We start from the raw sequence: 16,167 nt of genomic DNA, 5'->3' as shown, positions 1-16,167 counted from the left end.
AAGTGATAAATAATAAATTTATAAAAATTTATATTTTAGTCAGATTAATCTTTAAAAAAATGCTAATAAAATTTTTTAAGATAACAAATATGAATACACTATTTTTAAATTAATCTTTATAATTAGAGTAAAAAATTTAAATTTAAACTAACTCCACTTTTATTATCTTAAAAAAAAAAATTAGTATGTCTGAAGTGTAAATTCTTGTAAATTTATTTATCACTTTACTAAAAAAAACCGTATAGACTATAGAGTGTATTATGATGTGATGTAGGATTACGAAAAAGCATGTGTGAGTCTGAAACTAAAATCCAACAACTCAACTTAGTGATTAACCATAGTTACAACTTACAAAGCAACATCCAATATCTTCTTTCGTTGTTTCTCTCTCTCTCTCTCTCTGCTTAGTGCTATCTGCATTGGTCCTCTGCACCAAGTCACCAACTCTGCAATTCTTTCGCCGCCTTCTGCGTCCCACTTTCTCAATTTTTGCGTCTTTTCACTCTCTTCGAGCTCCCTCACCCTCTCACATAATACAACCTTATTCATTTGCATTTATTTTATTCCATTTTATGATTAACCTCATTCGCTCTCTGAATCAACTGGGAAATTGGAATGATCACTTCCACTCACTCATTTTGTTTATGTTAAAAGGGAAAAATTTGAGCCTCACGAGGAACTCACGTTTTTTGAATAGTTTTTCTGTCCTTTCTTTTCTTGATTATTGGGTTTCAGCGGGTTTTCCTTGATCTCAGCCGAGAATCAGTGTCACTATCACTATCTCATGACTCATGATGATGCACCTTATTGCTCCTTAGAGAAATTCAATTTATTTTTATAAAACAAAAGCTTTGAAAAGAAAGGCCGAATCTTAAGGGCTCTTGCTTTACTTGGCAGGTTAGTGCTTAATTATATATTATTTTATTATATATAATATTCTATTTATCTACAATTAGATATGTTTGACGGATGCTGCTTCATTAATTTAAATTTAATTTCTTTGTTTTTTGGTTTGATTAGGACTCGAGGTTATTAAAAATGAAGATTTTGTTCCATGCTTTTTCTTTATTTATTACTGTAATGAAAGTTTCTTTTTTCTGGTGTTAAATGATTAGGGATTGGTTTATTTCCTTAACATAGTGTGGTATGCTTACGTCACAGGTTTATCTTCAATGCCTTCAAATCCTGTTTGGATTCCAAAGGTTCCCTTCCAAGTTAACATAGTGGAGTATGTTGTAAGATATACAAAGAGGAGAGGAGAGTAATAATAAGTTCTTGAGTTTGAGGCCTTTTTGATTCATTTTCCATTGTGATCCAAATCATGCCTCTGTATGAGTTATACCGGCTTTCTAGAGAGAAGCTTGATGAAGAGATTAATGGCACACGTGCAACTGATCAGTCTCAATCTTCCTCGTAAGCTTGTTCATTTTGGCAATATTGGGATTCTGTAATTGTAGCCCTATTTTAGAATTTTCTTAGATTTGTTATGAATAACAATGAGGTTAAGTGTTGATTCAACGTTTATGGTTGCTTTTGGTGTTGTTGCATCATTTCCTTGTGATTTCGACTTTTAGAGGTCTCGGATTCAAATACTGGATGTATAGCCTTTTACCAGAAAAGTGAAGAGTTCATACAACTACTCATTGCTGTTGTGTTTTCTTTTGGTAATCTTATTTCTGACCTTATCATTTTGGGATTTGGACTTTGAAAGCAGGCCTGAGAAGGATTTTTTCGAGCTAATTTGGGAAAACGGCAACATTTTGACAACGCAGGGTCAGTCTAGTAGAGCTAAGAAGAGTCCACCTCGCCGGAGCTTACCATCTCACTGCTTGCCATCTCACAGTCCCAAGGGTAGAGACAGAGATGCAGGGTATGTTAACAATCCAAGGGTAGGGAAGTCTGGTGATTTAGACACCGGATTGAATGAAATTTCGATGTCAGTGCCGTCGACTGAAGTGGATTTGGGTCATGATGATGATGTCATACCTTGGTTGGATTATACAATGGATGGCTCTTTGCAGAATGAGTATGGTTCTAATTTCTTACATGAACTATCCGGGGTCACGGATCAAGACTTGCCCTCGAATCATTTTTCGCTTGTGGATAAAAGTAGTGGTAATCAGGTATTTAGGGACTCTCATAAGAATTCTGCAGAGCAAAGCAACTTTTCCAGTGTTTCTTCGACCGGCGTAGATGAGACAACTAGACCTAAAGCTAGCACGGTTGAATCATACCTGCCATCATCATTCATTTCAGTTAGACCAAGAGTATCGGATGTTACTGCGAACAATACCAGTAATGCAATGCTTCATCCACCAGTTACTGAGATTCCTTCTTCATCGAGTGATTTTTCGAGCTTAAAGATGCAGAAGCAAGATCAAGTTATTCCTAGCAATGGTTCATCTGTTATGAATTTCTCCCATTTCGCAAGGCCTGCCGCCATCGTGAGAGCTAATCTTCAGAACATTGGATTGAAGTCTGTTTCGTCTTCAACAAGATCTGAAAATGTGGAAAGTATGAATAAAGGTGCTGTTGTACCTAGCAGTAATCTTCCAGAATCAACTCTTGCCGATTCATGTAGTGAATGTCCAAAGGTTCTAATGGGGAACAATGAGAAGGCTGTGGAACAATCCAGGGATGATTTGAAACTGTTGGAGTCAAAATCTCTCGAACAGAACATTGCCGGTTCTAAACAATTAGACCCTACTTGCAAAGAGAAAGCCATTAAAATTGATCAAACTTCCAACCGAGCTCTTGGTGAAACTGCCACTAACACACAGATAGCTGCTGAAAGAAGTACGGAGCTGGTGGTAGCCTCTTCCTCTGTTGGCTCTGGCAACTGTGCAGACAGAGGTTCAGACGATCCAATTCAAAATTTGAAGCGGAAAAATCGAGACACTGAGGACTCTGAATGGCATAGTGATGTAAGTGAATGTATTAGTTTTTACTATACCCTTTTATATGATTAGTTAGGTTCTTATTTTTTTAGTAGTTTTCCCTTAAAAACATTTTACTTGAAGGATGTTGAGGAAGAATCAGTGGGTGGTAAAAAAGCAGCTGCTGGGCGTGGAGCTTCGGGTTCCAAGAGAAGTCGTGCTGCTGAAGTGCATAATCTTTCTGAAAGGGTGAGCAAGGGCATTTGGTAGAAGTGTCGTGTTAATTACAGAATAATCCCGTTTCTCTCGAGTTTATGTTTATAATTTATATGATTATTAACTTTTCAATCTTTCGGATTCATGTATACAGAGGCGAAGAGATAGGATCAACGAGAAGATGCGTGCATTACAAGAACTCATACCCAATTGCAATAAGGTGGGCCTTTTCTGTTTCATTTCTTGTTCTAACTCTGATTATGATTAAAGATACAGACAGATAATTTTTCAGTTTCTTCTTGTGGAATTAGGGAAGAATTAATTAAACTATAGGTAGGGGTAACCGAAAGTTATTGTTTGCAGGGTTTCGATGCTCAACTTGAATATGAAGCATGATCTTGAGTATATTCATAAATAAAAACATTAGACTTCATATATACTATCAAAATATGCATACTTTCTTCCTCATTTATTTTGGTTTTCTTCTGACTTCATAAATTTAAGGTGGATAAAGCTTCAATGCTGGATGAGGCTATTGAGTATCTTAAAACACTTCAGCTCCAAGTTCAAGTAATAATCTTCCCCACTCTTGCATTCATATTATTTTTTCTTATAGTGTGAAATTGTTTCCTAATTCGAATGTTTACTATGCAGATGATGTCAATGGGAGCCGGTTTATATATGCATCCGATGATGTTGCCACATGGAATGCAGCACATGCATGCACCACACTTGGCTCCTTTTTCGCCTATGGCCTATGGAATGCAAATGGGATTGGGTATGGGATATGGCATGGCTATGCCTGATATGAATGGTGTATCATCTCGATTCCCAATGGTTCAGGTTCCCCAAATGCAAGGGACTCATGTCCCTGTTGCACAAATGTCTGGACCTACTGCAATGGTTAGATCAAATACTCAAGGGTTCGGGGTTCCAGGTCAGGGATTTCCCTTGCCCCTCCCTCGTGCACCCTTATTTCCTTTCTCAGGAGGGCCAGTTATGAACTCATCGTCGGCTTTGGGATTACGTCCTTGTGGAACAACAGGGCTTAGTCAAACTGCGGATCTGGCTTCAACATCTGGCTTAAAGGATCCTTCGCCAAATACGGATTCGCTAGTTAAGCAAAGCACTGGTGGTGGCGGCTGCGACTCAACTAGTCAGATGCCTACCCAGGTCTGTTTACTTGCACCTTACAATTTTATGTAAATATCTCAGGTAGAGCCGTAGAGATTCAGCACATTACAAACATTTCATTGACAGACATAGATAGACATTTTGTATATACATACAATCATACATACATATGCATGCCCATACACATAAATACGCATGCACACTCATGTGCATACACAATATATAATTAATAGCAAATATTTTTATTGGTTTCTCTCTACATAGAAAGTATATTCCCTCCATATCCTTCCCTTTGAAACCAGGACCATTGAATGCACCATTCTCAATTGTAGAATCATTCTTGGTATAAGATTGGTGATACTTCTAAGAGAGTCAAAAGAGATTGCTTACTTTGGTGAATGGCTTAGTGTTAATATGTTACGGTAGATGACTGTTTTGTAGTGTATACTGCGAAAATTCATCTTTTAGGCAAGTGGCATCAAGGAAAGTACTTAGAAAGGATCTCCTTTATGGTTTGATAGAGAAGAGAACCTCTGATTTAGCTGCTGAAAAACACATCTAGGAACAAAAAGGAAACCCAAAATTAGAAGTGGTTATTTGGTACATTCAACAACTAAGCTTAGTAAAGGAAACCCAAAATATATAATTCACAACGTCATAATACTCTTATTGTAAATTATATATTTTTACTTAAACCATTTATATTATAATCTCTTTTAATAATTTCCTCTAAAGTTAGCCAGTCCGAAAGCTAAATAAAAAAGGAGGGTTGTGATAGCTAGGTAGACCGGCTTAAAGAAATTTTCTAGTCTTTATGGCATGGATCAAACAAGTGGATTTATCATTTCATTATAATTTCGTTGCATCCTTGTCCTCGTTTGACTTTATACTCTAGTTAACACGTTTCCACTATCATTTTCTCCGGATCCTCTAAAGTGAGGAGATGCGTAAAATGATAAAGTGAAGGAGTCATCATTCTAAGATCAATTTGGTAGAACCTACTTACAATGGAAGTTGTTGATCTAAAGGTGATTACTTCGTCACTTTATCACTTTACACCACCTAACTTTAGACAGTCCAAACTCATCATTTTCTGTAAGCCAAATGCCTGATGTTCTCACTTGTTATGACAGTGTGAAGCAGCAGCAACAACTGTTGGATTTGAACAGTCACCAATGGTACATAATAGCGGCCATACCTCTGAGGCTAATGACAGTGGAACTCTTAATCCTGACAAAGAAGATAATAACCTTGTGACTGGTAATTCCTTCTCTGTCTTTAACTATCACCAACTCAACTAATTATTTACATTTATATTTTAAGCCAAGTATTATCTTATTTGGACTTGCAGGTTATGATGATTGATACTCCGAACTAACTAAGGCTAGTTAAAGGGTGCATTTTCAAGTTGAGATATTTGAGGGAAATGGAGGGGAAGGACTACATTGAAGAGTAAAGTGGAGTTTATTTTTACTCTTCAAGTTTTTTCCTTCTCTTTTAAGACTCCAACTCACAAAACACGCATAGAAGATCCCATGATTCTAGAGATGTTTCTGGTCTTCACAAGTTAAATGTAGCATACCACAAGAAAATTTCAGTCATTGAGGTTGATCCATTACAATAATAATTTGGAAATTGGAAGCCTCAATTTTTGGACTGAGAAAATGAAGAGAAAAGAGGTTTTGGTATCATTGGGGGGACGACACTCATTTGTATATCCACTTAGCGAGCTGTTCTATTCAATTGACTCTTCAACATGTTATTTTGTGTAATCTTACAAATGTGAATTCAAATGTTTTGTTTTCATAGTGATTCTTTTGGATTAATGAAATAATCGGTTTTTCTTTCTTGGCAATCTCTTCTTTCTCTCCCTTCTCTCTCGGCCCAAATTTGTTAAAGCCTTAAAGCCAAGATTTGGTGCAACATGACAAAACTAAGGTGGGTTAGGCTTGATTAGTTTTCAACATATAATTTTTTATTTTTTATTTTAAAAAACAAATTATACGAAATGATATATTGTTTTGTTTTATGATATATTCATGTAGAGGTAACGTTGATTATTTCAAGACAATATTCCCATACATATATATTTTCATATTTTATTTTATTTCAAGACAATATTTTCATACATATATCTCTGCATTTTATTTTTTGTCATTTCTCTTTATTAACTAAGATCTTCCTATCTTTTAATTAATTAATGATCTGAATCAGATTAAATCAAATTATTAATTAATTCCTGATAATAAAATAAAGTAGGTAATAAGATAAAATAAATAAACGTGTATCATTGAATTTATGTAAAATAATATAAGTCATTAAATGGTTGTAATTTAATCCGTTTATATTATCTATAAATCATACTAAACAATATAAAAAATTATGTGTACACTAAAATTAATCCCAATATAACATATACATTAAAATATAATGTTATAACTAAAGTTTTAAAAACTAAATTGATCATTGAATTGCTCTACTTATTAGTTTACTCGATTTAAAAGTTTAATTTTGATTTAACCGAAACAACTGAACTATAATAAAATAATAAATAAAATTATAAATCTTTAACATTCTATAACTTATTTTTTGTTATCAACAGAATCATTTCTGATACGTAAGATCTTTAACACGAGACACATACTTGGTATATACAAATAAACACCACCAATAATAATTTAAACAATAACAACATTTATAACAGATATACATGTTGGTGAAATCTACCATGTAGAGCATAGATTTTTTTTACATGTGTAGAATGATGCTGGCATTACTAAAAATTGACAAGTGTCTCTCTCAAGAGACCATTTTTATTAAAAACAGTAAAAATAACAATTTATGCAGGCACTGTCCAACTTTAATCATGTGAGTGAATTGAGATTAACAATAGATAATTATCATAATGACACTGAGTGAGATTAAAGTTAATGATAGATTGTTATTAGGTGTTGGGTTTAGTCATTAATGGGCCTTGGATATTTTTGCAAGAAGACTTTAAAGACAATAGAAGGAGAGTTTTTAGAATTTTATTGTGTGGGCTTAGTATTCAATTTTAAAACTTTTGAAAGTAAAATTAAAATTGCAGTAAGGTTTATGGCCTCTAATATATAATTTGAACAATTTACTAACGAATTAAAATAAAAAATAAAACAAAACCAACAACTCAAAATAAAATCAGAATTGTAACTACTCAACATAAATATATACACTTGAACTGTCTATTTTTATTCATCTCCCATAGTGCTTCACCTTACTTCATCCTCTCAAAATTCATCTCCTCTTTATTGAATATTTTATTATTCCCAATTTTTCATATACACCAAATAACAGCGAAAAAAGTCATAATAAAATAAAAAAAATTATCCATACTTTTTTCATGATTTTTCTCAGCATGCCTTACATTCGTATATATACATAGATAAATACGTATATGAATAAAATATCAACATTTATATATCTTAATAACAATATTTTTTTCAACAAATTATCAACGTGCATATAATGGTTGAGTAATAAAATAAATAACCCAGCCATATATATATATACTTTTAAATATAATAAAATACTAAATATTCATATATACATATCAATCAGTCAACTTTAATTCTGTAGCACACTTAATATACACCAACAAAAAAAATTAAAAAATTAGATTATCCCATCAAAACATGTCATACCTACTCTTTTTATTTTATTATAATTTTTTTCTGTTATTTGGTATTTATGAACAATTAGAAATAATAAAATATTCAATAAAAAGGAGATAAACTTTGAGAGGATGAAGCAAAATTATGCACTAGAGAAGAGGAATAAAAGTAAAACAGTTCAACAACATTAAACAAAATAGGTGTATATGTTTATGTTGAGTGGTTACAAATGTGATTTGACTTTGTGTTGTTGGTTTTTTTTTTTATTCGTTAGTAAATTGTCCAAATTACATATTAGAGGTAGAGGCCATAAATCCTATTACAATTTTAATTTTTTTTTTTGGGCAAAATTACAACTTTAATTTTATTTTTAAAAATTTAAAACTGAATACTAAGCCTGCATAATAAAATTTCAAAAATTCTCCTTCTATTGTCTTCAAAGCCTTCTTGCAAAAATATCCAAGACTCATCAATGACTAAACCCAACATCCAATAACAATCCATCATTAACTTTAATCTCACTCAGTGTCATTATGATAATTGTCTATTATTAATCTCAATTCACTCAGGTGATGAAAGTTGAACAGCGCCTGCATAAGTTGTCATTTTTACTGTTTTTGATAGAAATAGTCTCTTGAGAGAAACACTTGTCAATTTTTAGTAATGCCAATATCATTCTACACATGTAGAAAAAATTCATGCTCTACATGATAGAATTCACCATATATGTTTTATTCAATAGGAACTCTGAATATTATGGTAACGGCTAATTGGATAAGATGAAGAAACAATTTTACTGTAATAATTTTAATAGCAGTAAAAATTGCCGTACCTCCACTTACATCTTTAAAATTAATATTTAAAAAATACTTAAGAAAGATTAAATTTTTATATAAAAAGATTACATTTGCATCATCACAACTTACAACAAAATCCACTAAAATATATTAAGCTAGGTATAATACTTGCAACATCCATTTTTTTCAGAATTTTTTTCTATGTAAATATAATGAAAATCTTAAGCAAATACAAAAAATAAAAGTATGAAACACACACATTTGAACAGTTCAAAATACCAAACTTTGCACAAACAAAAATATCAAAAGTGAGAATAAGATGAAGAAATGCTTGAATCTACTAAAATTAAAAGAGAGTGTATATCTTAAGTCTATTAGACTCCGTGAATGGAGATTCTTAAAGAATTATCCACAGAAATTTATTATTAGGGATGTTTCTCACGGTGTCAAGACACGTTCCTCAACAAGAAAAAGAAATGAAGAAACAAATTTGGCTTTTCTCTCTCAAATGGAGCCTCAAAACATCCATGAAGCTCTCACTGACCCTTCTTGGGTAAAGGCTATGGAGGAAGAGCTTGGTAAATTTGAAAAGAACCAAATTTGGACACTTGTTCCAAAGCCAATGAGAAAGAAAGTGTTGGCACCAGGTGGATATTTAGGAACAAGTTAGGAGAAGATGACAGCATTACTAGAAACAAAGAAAGATTGGTGGCACATGGACATGATCAAGAAGGAAGGAATAAACTTTCATGAATCCTTTGCTCTTGTTGCCCGAACGGAAGCCATAAGACTACTTCTAGCTTATGCCGCTCATTGTGGTTTCAAATTGTATCAAATAGATGTGAAATGTGCATTTCTAAATGTTGTATTAGATAGAGAAATGTACGTGACACAGCCACCTGGTTTTGAAAATAAGAAATTTTCTAATCATGTTTTCAAACTCTCAAAAGTCCTTTATGGGTTGAGACAAGCTCCTAGGGCTTGGTATGAAAGACTTGACTTTTTCTTTTGAAAAATGAATTTCAAAGAGGCACCACTGATACTACTCTATTTATTAAAAATTCTAATGATTCTTTTATTTTAGTCCAAATTTATGTTGATGACATTATATTTGGATTAGCAAATGAGACCCTTTGTACTAAATTTGGAAAACTCATAACAAGTGAATTTGACATGAGCATGATGAGTAAACTTAACTTTTCCTTTGAACTTCAAATTAAGCAAACTAGAAATGGCATTTTTATTCATCAAGAGAAGTATGCCAAGGAACTAGTTAAGAAATTTAGTATGAAAAATACTAAACCCATGGGAACACCCATGCACCCTAACTCAAAGTTAGAAAAGGGTGAAATTGAGAAAGATGTTGATGAGACTAGGTATAGAGGAATGATTTGATCTCTTATGTACTTAACTTTCTCTAGACCCGATATTGTACAAAGTCTTGGAATGTGTTCAAGATTCCAACCAAAACCAAAAGAATCACATCTTTCAGCAGTTAAAAGAATTATTAGATATGTTCATGGCACATCCAATTTTAATTTATGGTATCCTAAGATTAATGAATTTTCTGCGGTGGGTTATTGTGATGCAGACTTTGCTGGAGACAAAGTGGATAGAAGAAGTACATCTGGCATATGCTGTTTTCTTAGGAAGTCCCTAAACGTCTGGTCAAGTAAGAAGTAGTCCACAGTGGCATTATCCATGGCAGAGGTTGAGTATATCGCTGCTTCTTCCTGTTGCTCTCAGCTTATTTGGTTGAAAACCCAACTTGCTGATTATAAATTAAATGTTGAGAATATTCCCTTGTTATGTGACAATATGAATGCCATAAATATTTTCAAATATTTGCAGTATTATACGTACTATATTTTATTTTAGAGATCGTAATACCTCATCACCTCTATTTTATGACTTAAGCATAAGGTTCTGTGTGATAGGGTGTTACATCATCATTATCTTCTTCTTCTTTATTTCTTGTTCATCTTCTCCTTGTTTTATTTTTTCATAATTTTTCTTGTTTTACCCTCTAAATAAGAATAAAAATAAGAAAAAATAGAAAAAATCAAACAAACAAAAAAATGCATATTGCTGCAAAAATCACCACAAAAAGGAGGAGAAAAAGAAAAAAATACAACAGCAACAGCAACAATAAAAGAAAGATAATGAGAAAAAAACACTCCAGAAAAAAGAAGATATTCATATTAAAGAATATAGAATACGTGTTAGTGAGGAGTTGGAGCATGTTTAACATGCTCTTACTAATAAAACTTGTTTCTGTTGAATTTGAGTTTAACTTAAACAAATTTAGTTACCAAAGATACTTAGATATATACTAAGATGGATAAGAAAAAAGTAAAATCAAATACTAAATAATTGCTTAAAGTTCTGGAAACGTTGAAATACAATAAACATAGAACACGAATCTAAAGAAAAATAGTATGAACTCATCAATACAGTTCATCTTTCTACACATGCATGAGCAAGTGAAAGACAATCATGTGAAGTTGGTAAAACACAACCTATTTTATTCTTTAAAAAAACGACAGAGAGAATAGTACTTACTGCTTAACCACAAATATAAGTTCAAGGATCAATATTCTAAAATTGCACGCTTTGTTTATAATCAGATAGCATAAAGTCACAAAACCCATAGGAATAAAACAAAAGAAAATAAAATTCAGATTTTACAATACTGTCTACAGCTTTACCTATAGAAAATATTGTTTTTCATAAAATTGCACTCTGCACGCGCACCCCTTTCCATTCAAACAGATGTATACAACAAACCAATAAATATATGCTATAACACTATATGCACCACAACAATTAAAAAACCCGAACGTGCAAAAAAAGAACCCTGCAAACTTATGAAGCTCATTTTCATTATTTGACTTTGATATCTCCTTTGGCATCAGAATTGAGGTTCTTGGAGGATGGAGATTTTCCAGTGATGGCTTTCTTTGCTTTCACCAGTGACTGTTTCACCTTTGATATGATATTATTTGATTGCTTCTGTACTGGTTTAGCTGGAGCCTCTTTTGGAACAACTTCTCTGGATGTTGTTTCCTTGCTCTCAATCTCTTCCTCCTTTTTCGCAGATACCTCTTCCTGTTGCTCGAATTTCGACGCCAGTGTCTCTCTAACAGGCTCCTTTACGGCAGCAGAGATTTCATCCACCTTACTCTCATCCTTCACTTCTTTCTTGTCTTCAATACATTCAGTTTCAGGTGTAGTACTCGCTTTCGCGTCGGTTGGTTCTTCTGGCTTGTTGATTTCAATCTCTGCCTCTCTTGGAACAGCAATTAGTGCTTCTTCCGGTTCTTGTTCCTTTGCGGCAACATCTTCAACCTTTTCCGCAATGCTTGCAGTTGCAGGAGCATGATTCTCTTTTTCTTCGTCTATAATGTCACTTGAAACTTGTACAACAAGTTTCACATCTTGAGCCACTTCGTTTTGCGCCTCATCTGCAATGCTGGTTTCTTTCTTGCTACAATCCTCTTCAACAACCTTCTCAGCAACCTCTCCTTCATGATAAGTCTCTCCTGCGTTTTCGGCTTCGGCTTGCCCGTTTGATGTCGCGGTGACGCTAGTTTCCTCCTCTTTCTTGGTATTCTCAGCCAAAACTTCTTGCTTGGTTTCAGTTTCTTCAACTCGGGATAGTTCTCTTGGTTTTTCCTCCACTTCATCTGCTTTCTCAGGCACTGCTGCTGTTTCTAATTTCAAACTCTCTTCAGGTATAACCGTCGCGGTCTTTTCAGCAGAGTGAACCTCATCTACAGTTTCAGCGATAACTGTCTGAGATTTTTCTTCTTCTTGTTTCTCCGGTTTGATTGGGTTTTCATCAACTTTACCTGTAGGCAGACGCTCTGCTTTCTCTGTTTCCGCAGAACCTTCTTCGGCATTTTTAGTCTCTTCCAATGTCTCTACCTCAGGTTCTGGAACTGCATCAGCGTTTACCTGCTTAATTTCTTTCTCTGTTTCAGCGGAACCTGCTTCAGAATTGTTTGTCTCTTCAACGGTTTCAGCTGAATGTTCTGGAACTGCAGCAGCATTTGCCTGCTCTTCTTCCTCTATCTCAGAACTTTGCTTTTCTGGTTCCTTTGGAGCTTCCTCAACTTCAGTGACTAGAGGTTCTGTTTTCTCTGTTTCTGCAGACTCTGCTTCGTCGCTATTCTTATCCTTTAACACCTCTTCTTCTGAGACTTCTCTTGGTTGCTCCTCTTCTTCAACCGTGCTTGGATTCTCAGCATCTTGTGGTTCTTCTTTGGTTGCGACAGGCTCCGGCTTCTCTTCCTTCTCGGCACTAGGCTCCAGAATCTGTTTCTCTTTCACTACCTCTTGTTCTTGTGCTGGCTCAGCTGGTTCTTCTCGAGTAGTTTCCTCCTCTGGCTCTGGCTTATCCAATTGTGTAGCCACCAGCTCAGCCTCCGATTTCTCTTCCTTTTCGGCACTAGGCTCCGGAATCTGTTTCTCTTTCACTACCTCTTGTTCTTGTTCTGGCTCAGCTGGTTCTTCTTGAGTAGTTTCCTCCTTTGCCTCTGGCTTATCCAATTGTGTAGCCACCAGCTCGGCCTCCGGTTTCTCTTCCTTCTCAACACTTTGTTCCAAAACCTTAGATTCCTTCGCTACCTCCAATTTTTCAATTGTTTCAGTTGATGCCTCTGGAAGTGATTCCTCTTCTAGTTTCTTCGGTGTTTCATGAACTTGTGTGGCCGAAATCTCAGATTCTTTGACCTCATTAACTGAATCTTCCTGAACATCAATTTTCTCTGGTTGCTTTTCTTGTTCTTTCTCTATCTTCACAACAGGTTCCGTTGGAGGTGTCTCTTCCAATTCGGGAATCATAGTCACCGACTCAGGAATCAGTTCCTTATTCGTTAAATTCACATCTTGCAAAGCAGAATCATCCTTCTTCTCGTCTTCTTCGCCTGATGGAACCTCGTGGTGTTTCGCATCAGCTGGAGAATCATTAGGCTTCTCTTCCTCATGCTCGATACTCTTGTCAATTGCTTCAGCTTCAACTTCTGTCTTGGATGGAGGGCTTGCTTCTTCACCTTGTGCATCATCAGTCTTGCCAATTTTGTCATCGCCATCTTCTTTCGCTAAACTAGCTATCATTTCTGCAATGGCTTCGTTCTTTTCCTTCTTCACAATTTGCTATACAAGATAGCAAAAATTTTTTTATCATTAAACAAGAGTGCTCAATGAGACAAGTTATGAAATATAGAAGAAGGATAAACAAGGTTAATTACCAACATAGTTCTAAGTTCTAAGTTCTAACATAGGAGAAAATATTCTTAGTGAATCTTTGCATAACTTTAGTGGGTGTAAGGTTTATGAATACTTTTTCTTTGCATATTGCATATTTCTAACTTGTCTAACACGTAAAATAACTTGGGGAAAGAAAGAAAGAAATCATTGATAAAAGTTGTGCTCTTCCTTTTACAATTCATTTTTGTTTCTCTTGATTATGCGCCAAATCCATAGTAATATAGATCATAGCTTAATTATTTATAGGTGTTAATATTTATAAACATATATAAAACCATGTACTTTCCAGCTCTTTATAACAGAATCTCTCTTATTCTTACCTTGAATAACACTCTATCGGTTATGTTTCTTGGATTAGAACAGATATTGATCATCATGGTAGTTTTCTTTTTTCAATTTTATAATAATACATGATATATATGCCTAACTAAGTCTTATCCAGAGAAGAAAAAGTTATAAAACAAAACATCATCAATGTTTCCGTAGTTATCCACTTCAATGAAGACATATAAACATGACTTTCCAAAAGAAATTAAACATACTATAAAAAATAAAAAATAAAAAAAGAGAGAAGAAAGAAAGAAAGAAAGAAAAACTATATGCATAAAGAAAAGCTTGATCAGAGTGAATTATGCATAAAACTTGAGCAGATACTATAACATGAAGAGGAGTTGAAGATCATGTAAAACTTAAAACATGTAAAAAGGAAACAAACCTCATCAGCTATAACAGAAGTGTGATCAGAAGCAGCAGCCTCAGTAGCCATGATGATGATGATGATGATGATGATGATCCAAGGTGACAGAGTGAAGCTTCAAAGTTATTGAGACCTTCTTCTTCTTCTGAACTAGTAGTAGTGGGAGTAACAAAAAAAAGCGAAAAACAATTAAGTGATAGGAATAATTTGGTTGGCAACAACCCCAAGAAAAAGAAGGAAAAGCTAGTTCAACTTTTAGGAGAAGAACAACAATTAGTTTTCCATATAACAAAATAAATGTGTGTACTTTTTTTTTTTTGGACAGACTGTATATCACATGAGGGTCGTGGTGGTGGTCTCAATGATTTAGGGAGATTAGGATTAATGTGCCACTAAAGTTTTCACATTAAAAAACAAAATATACATAAAAGAAAATATATATATATATATATATATATATATATATATATATATATATATATATAATATAAAGTATATAGTTGAAAAAAAGTTGATCTTATAGCTGTTGTGAGCTGTGGCAAGGTGACATGCTTTATTAGGAGAGGATTGGGGACCAGGTCAGCAGCCAGAAAAAAAGAAGAAATAAACCACCCTTACTATATATTTAACGGTCCAAAAAATTTCTGGGCCCTCATGTCAAACAGTAAAACTTGATAGTCTTGTGGTTTAATAAACTACCATTTTTAACTAAAAAAAAATTAATTGTCGATAATTTTAACTAAGAAAAAAATGAACTAATTTGATAGTCGTCAAAGGTTGAATTCATTCAACAAAATTACTCGGTGTGACCTATGCGAGAATGTAACTGGAATTAGTGTGTTAAGGACAAAGCTCTTTTCGATTAAGCAAGGTTTGGTAATAGTTTAGGTGTGAAACGAATTCTTATAAGACTATGCTATTGCAAACAATTAGAGACAACAAAGAAATCATGCAAAAATTTTGCCAAAATTTTTTAATTGAAGCAAAGAGAGTTGATTGTTCGTGTTGATTTGATTCAAAATAGTAATGCTAGAGAGACAACAAAACAACTATAACTTTTCTTATTTAGTATTCATTCATTATTAATACGACAGATTCTGCATGATTTTGCCTACTTTTTTTTGTTATTAAACATTTCTAAATTCAAAGATATGCTAATTCAGTAACGGACCTTATAGCCAATAGAAGCGTGAATAACTCGAGGAGCTCTTGCGAATGAGTTGCAGGATGATAGCTTGCTACAGAAATTGCTCTATGATGCTGCTTAACTCTTGAAGTTTTTTTTTTAATTTATTTTGCTTTCCTGTTTTAGGTGCTTATAGATATATATATATATATATATATATATATATATATATATATATATATATATATATATATATATAAAACAACTTGATACTCTTGTGGTTTATTATAGTAATATAGTACCACACATCATTAAATTTTCTAATTTTAATTAGTATTGTTGTGGTAGACAAGTACAGAAACTTCTCTCGTATATTGATCGGTAAGAAATAATCTTAGGC

At 33.7% G+C, this 16,167-nt stretch overlaps 2 protein-coding genes across 5 annotated transcripts; one reads left to right on the top strand and one right to left on the bottom strand.

The window, feature by feature from the left end:
• The first annotated feature begins 361 nt into the window (after positions 1–361).
• On the top strand, positions 362–6,081 carry LOC130951630 (transcription factor PIF3-like). 3 transcript variants are annotated; one of them, XM_057880328.1, is made up of 9 exons: positions 362–897; positions 1,162–1,413; positions 1,715–2,924; positions 3,021–3,125; positions 3,247–3,312; positions 3,597–3,662; positions 3,747–4,265; positions 5,360–5,486; positions 5,578–6,081. In XM_057880328.1, exons 2-9 carry the CDS (start codon positions 1,322–1,324, stop codon positions 5,589–5,591), a joined length of 2,199 nt encoding a protein of 732 aa, XP_057736311.1. In that variant the 5' UTR covers positions 362–897; positions 1,162–1,321; the 3' UTR covers positions 5,592–6,081. The 3 variants fall into 3 exon arrangements, with proteins under 3 accessions (XP_057736311.1, XP_057736310.1, XP_057736312.1); XM_057880327.1 differs by having other exon boundaries at positions 1,712–2,924; XM_057880329.1 differs by lacking the exons at positions 5,360–5,486; positions 5,578–6,081 and adding an exon at positions 5,163–5,341 and having other exon boundaries at positions 1,712–2,924.
• A 5,188-nt stretch (positions 6,082–11,269) lies between these two features.
• LOC130948563 (uncharacterized) lies at positions 11,270–15,940 on the bottom strand. 2 transcript variants are annotated; one of them, XM_057877332.1, is made up of 3 exons: positions 15,813–15,940; positions 14,660–14,791; positions 11,270–13,830 (listed from the first exon to the last, which is right to left on the bottom strand). In XM_057877332.1, exons 2-3 carry the CDS (start codon positions 14,708–14,710, stop codon positions 11,557–11,559), a joined length of 2,325 nt encoding a protein of 774 aa, XP_057733315.1. In that variant the 5' UTR covers positions 14,711–14,791; positions 15,813–15,940; the 3' UTR covers positions 11,270–11,556. The 2 variants fall into 2 exon arrangements, with proteins under 2 accessions (XP_057733315.1, XP_057733316.1); XM_057877333.1 differs by having other exon boundaries at positions 14,660–14,786.
• Between the last annotated feature and the right edge of the window lie 227 nt (positions 15,941–16,167).

Source organism: Arachis stenosperma, chromosome 9 (assembly GCF_014773155.1).
Source record: "Arachis stenosperma cultivar V10309 chromosome 9, arast.V10309.gnm1.PFL2, whole genome shotgun sequence".
Lineage (NCBI taxonomy): Eukaryota > Viridiplantae > Streptophyta > Magnoliopsida > Fabales > Fabaceae > Arachis > Arachis stenosperma.
Note: the sequence above shows the minus strand (reverse complement) of the source record. Positions and strands in the feature narration are given on the sequence as shown.

What these genes read in the sequence shown, in the direction of transcription:
- LOC130948563 (XM_057877332.1), bottom strand. Translation starts at nt 14,710, where the DNA reads ATGGCTACTGAGGCTGCTGCTTCTGATCACACTTCTGTTATAGCTGAT. An exon ending in CTTCTGTTATAGCTGATGAG is followed by an intron (nt 13,831 to 14,659) that starts GTTTGTTTCCTT and finishes TATCTTGTATAG; the next exon opens with CAAATTGTGAAGAAGGAAAA.
- LOC130951630 (XM_057880327.1), top strand. Translation starts at nt 1,322, where the DNA reads ATGCCTCTGTATGAGTTATACCGGCTTTCTAGAGAGAAGCTTGATGAA. An exon ending in GATCAGTCTCAATCTTCCTC is followed by an intron (nt 1,414 to 1,711) that starts GTAAGCTTGTTC and finishes GGACTTTGAAAG; the next exon opens with CAGGCCTGAGAAGGATTTTT. An exon ending in ACTCTGAATGGCATAGTGAT is followed by an intron (nt 2,925 to 3,020) that starts GTAAGTGAATGT and finishes TTTTACTTGAAG; the next exon opens with GATGTTGAGGAAGAATCAGT.